Source organism: Colobus angolensis, unplaced genomic scaffold, assembly GCF_000951035.1.
Source record: "Colobus angolensis palliatus isolate OR3802 unplaced genomic scaffold, Cang.pa_1.0 Scaffold3, whole genome shotgun sequence".
NCBI classification, from domain to species: domain Eukaryota; kingdom Metazoa; phylum Chordata; class Mammalia; order Primates; family Cercopithecidae; genus Colobus; species Colobus angolensis.
In genome coordinates this window covers 20053206-20056107 of record NW_012116265.1, presented here as the reverse complement: position 1 = coordinate 20056107, position 2902 = coordinate 20053206, and the positions used below count along the sequence as shown (strand labels likewise).

The 2902-nt window shown below is 46.8% G+C and overlaps 1 protein-coding gene across 1 annotated transcript in view; it reads right to left on the bottom strand.

The window, feature by feature from the left end:
• ENTPD5 (ectonucleoside triphosphate diphosphohydrolase 5) overlaps window positions 1–2902 on the bottom strand; it is a 38486-nt gene that overhangs the window by 9539 nt on the left and 26045 nt on the right. Inside the window, exons 5-7 of the mRNA XM_011949810.1 lie at window positions 1599–1674; window positions 1309–1344; window positions 507–595 (exon numbers count right to left, since the gene is read on the bottom strand). Coding sequence (XP_011805200.1) covers window positions 507–595; window positions 1309–1344; window positions 1599–1674 — 201 coding nt within the window. The remainder of the gene's footprint in view (window positions 1–506; window positions 596–1308; window positions 1345–1598; window positions 1675–2902) is intronic.

Sequence of the window (2902 nt, the reverse complement as noted above, 5' to 3'; positions counted from 1 at the left end):
TAAGCACTTTTTTTTTTTTTGAGACAGAGTCTCGCTCTGTCACCCAGGCTGGAGTACAGTGGCCCAGTCTTGGCTCACTGCAAGCTCCGCCTCCCGGGTTTACGCCATTCTCCTGTCTCAGCCTCCGGAGTAGCTGGGACTACAGGCGCCCGCCACCTCGCCCGGCTAGTTTTTTGTATTTTTTAGTAGAGACGGGGTTTCACCGTGTTAGCCAGGATGGTCTTGATCTTCTGACCTCGTGATCTGCCCGTCTCGGCCTCCCAAAGTGCTGGGACCACAGGCTTGAGCCACCGCGCCCGGCCGGTAAGTGGCTAATCTCACTAGGCTTGAGGAATCGAAGGGATTCTGAACAGTGAGATGGCAAGGGAACATTCACCCAGTTATTAACTGACTTGACTCTGCCTAAGCGTGGTAGAGCTGCTGGCTGAAAATGGGACACCTCTTTCTTGGCACCATGATATGACTGCCAAGTGCACTTCTAACCAGATCTTCATGAAATGACTCACCTCAAACTGGGGTAGGAATGTGATTTGGGTAGAGGCTCCCCCTAGGTCCAAGGTCCCCACAGTCTCCTGTCTGTGGTCATGCAGCTGACCTGTCAAATGAAAGCCAGCTCTAAATATCCTCCACATCCTGGGCAGCCCAACACTTGTCTCTCTTGTTCTTATCATGCACTGAAGGTATTCCATACATACTCCACTGCTCCCCAGCCCTGATGCTGCAGGTGAATGTCAACTCAGAAGGACTCTCGTTGCAGCAGAGGCCTTCAAGGCAAGTGTTTTTTGTTTGATTGTTTTTTGTTTTTTAAAGGCCTTTTTGGAGACAGAGTCTTGCTCTATCATCCAGCCTGGAGTGCAGTGGCCCAATCTCTGCTCTCAGCTCACTGCAACCTCTGCCTCCTGGGTTCAAGCAATTCTCCAGCCTCCCGAGTAGCTGGGACCATAGGCACACACCACCACGCCCAGCTAATTTTTGTATTTTTGGTAGAGACAGGGTTTCACCATGTTGGCCAGGCTGGTCTTGAACTACTGGCCTCAAGTGATCTGCCCAATTCAGCCTCCCAAAGCGCTGGAATTACAGGTATGAACCACCACACCCAGCCCATTTAGTTTTTGTATTTTTAGTAGAGACGGGGTTTCACCGTGATAGCCAGGATGGTCTCGATCTCCTGACCTCGTGATCCGCCCGTCTCGGCTTTCCTTTTTTAAAGAAGAAACAATACAGAATGAAAGAAAGGGCTTTTTTACTCTTCTGACTCTGCATGTAAAAGCTAGTTAAGCTCTAAAGATAAACTTGAGGATGTATTACCTGTCAGAAAATTCACAGTAACCCAAGCTAATATGCCTAAAAAGAAAGAAAGACAAGGATTAGATCCCAGAGCATATTTTTCTCTTTCCTGGCCCCATCCTTGTTTTTTTCTCTCTAAATTTCATGTCTAGAGCACATGTTCCTTCTCCCTGTCTTCTATTTCCTGCTATCCCATTCCTTCTGTTTATTCCTTTCTCTTCAGGACCCCGTCCCTGGCCCCAGTTCCTTTAGTTAGATCTTTCACTGATCCTTCCCCTCTCCCCCAGAACACGTATCAACACCTCTCCCACCTTCGTCGGATCCATCCATGATGCTAACACTGTCCTTTGGTACCAGGAAAGGTGACTTCCTGAAGATCTCCTTTACCTAGAGAAAAAAGAAGAAGAAGAAAAAAAAAAAAGAATTCCCTAAGGCAATATTTCCATACTTTGACAGTGTCCTGTAAGACTTAGAAAACTATTCCATTTTTCGGGCCGGGCGCGGTGGCTCAAGCCTGTAATCCCAGCACTTTGGGAGGCCGAGACAGGCGGATCACGAGGTCAGGAGATCGAGACCATCCTGGCTAATACGGTGAAACCCTGTCTCTACTAAAAAATACAAAAAACTAGCCGGGCGACAAGGCAGGCGCCTGTAGTCCCAGCTACTCGGGAGGCTGAGACAGGAGAATGGCGTGAACCCGGGAGGCGGAGCTTGCAGTGAGCTGAGAGCCGGCCAATGCACTCCAGCCTGGGCGGCAGAGCAAGACTCCGTCTCAAAAAAAAAAAAAAAAAAGAAAACTATTCCATTTTTCCTAGATAAAATTTTGGCAAAACTCATCCCTTTGCCCTAAGAAACTAGAGAAGAAACTAGGCAAGCCATTACTAGTTTCTTGCAAAAACACAAACACAGGGATTCCTTTGACCTTAAGTAAAGCTAAATCAAACCATCTAAATATATAGGTGAACTGGACCTACGGAAAGGCATATATTTAATCCTGCCAGCTCAAATCAGAATCCTGTAACTTTTTAAACCTGATAAACTCTACCGGACATATACTGGAAACTAGGAGGAGCCTTCCCACTCCATTCCTTAGATAAGCTGACATGAACCCGCCGTGGTGGAGTTCACACCTAAGGGCTGAGGTACTCTGCTGCCAGCACCGGTCAGATTCTGGCACATGGCTAGGGCCTCTAGAGTGTAGGGAGATTCCAGATCTAGACTTAAGGAACCCTGTTTCAGGAGATGGGAATGTTTTGCAAGATTGCAAAAACATCTTGCCTCTCCATAGTACAGACCACTGATATGGGTGTTATGTCTTATGTTTATATAACTATCAAGGGAAAGGAAAAATAATTCTCCAGGATAGGAAGAACTCTAGTCTGTTTGCTGTTCTCATTTCTGATAGGATGAAACATACCACATGATGACCTCTGGACCCTGTTTCAACCAGGAAAAACCAGTTAAGTGATATATAAACAAACTCCTAAAGAAAAGACAGATAAGTGAACAGGATGAAGCACAGCAAGAGAGCTTCTGCTTTTGCCTTCTCTGCTTTTCGCCCCCATCCTACAGTGTGTTCTCAAAACAGCAGCCAGAATGGTGCTTTAAAAATGGA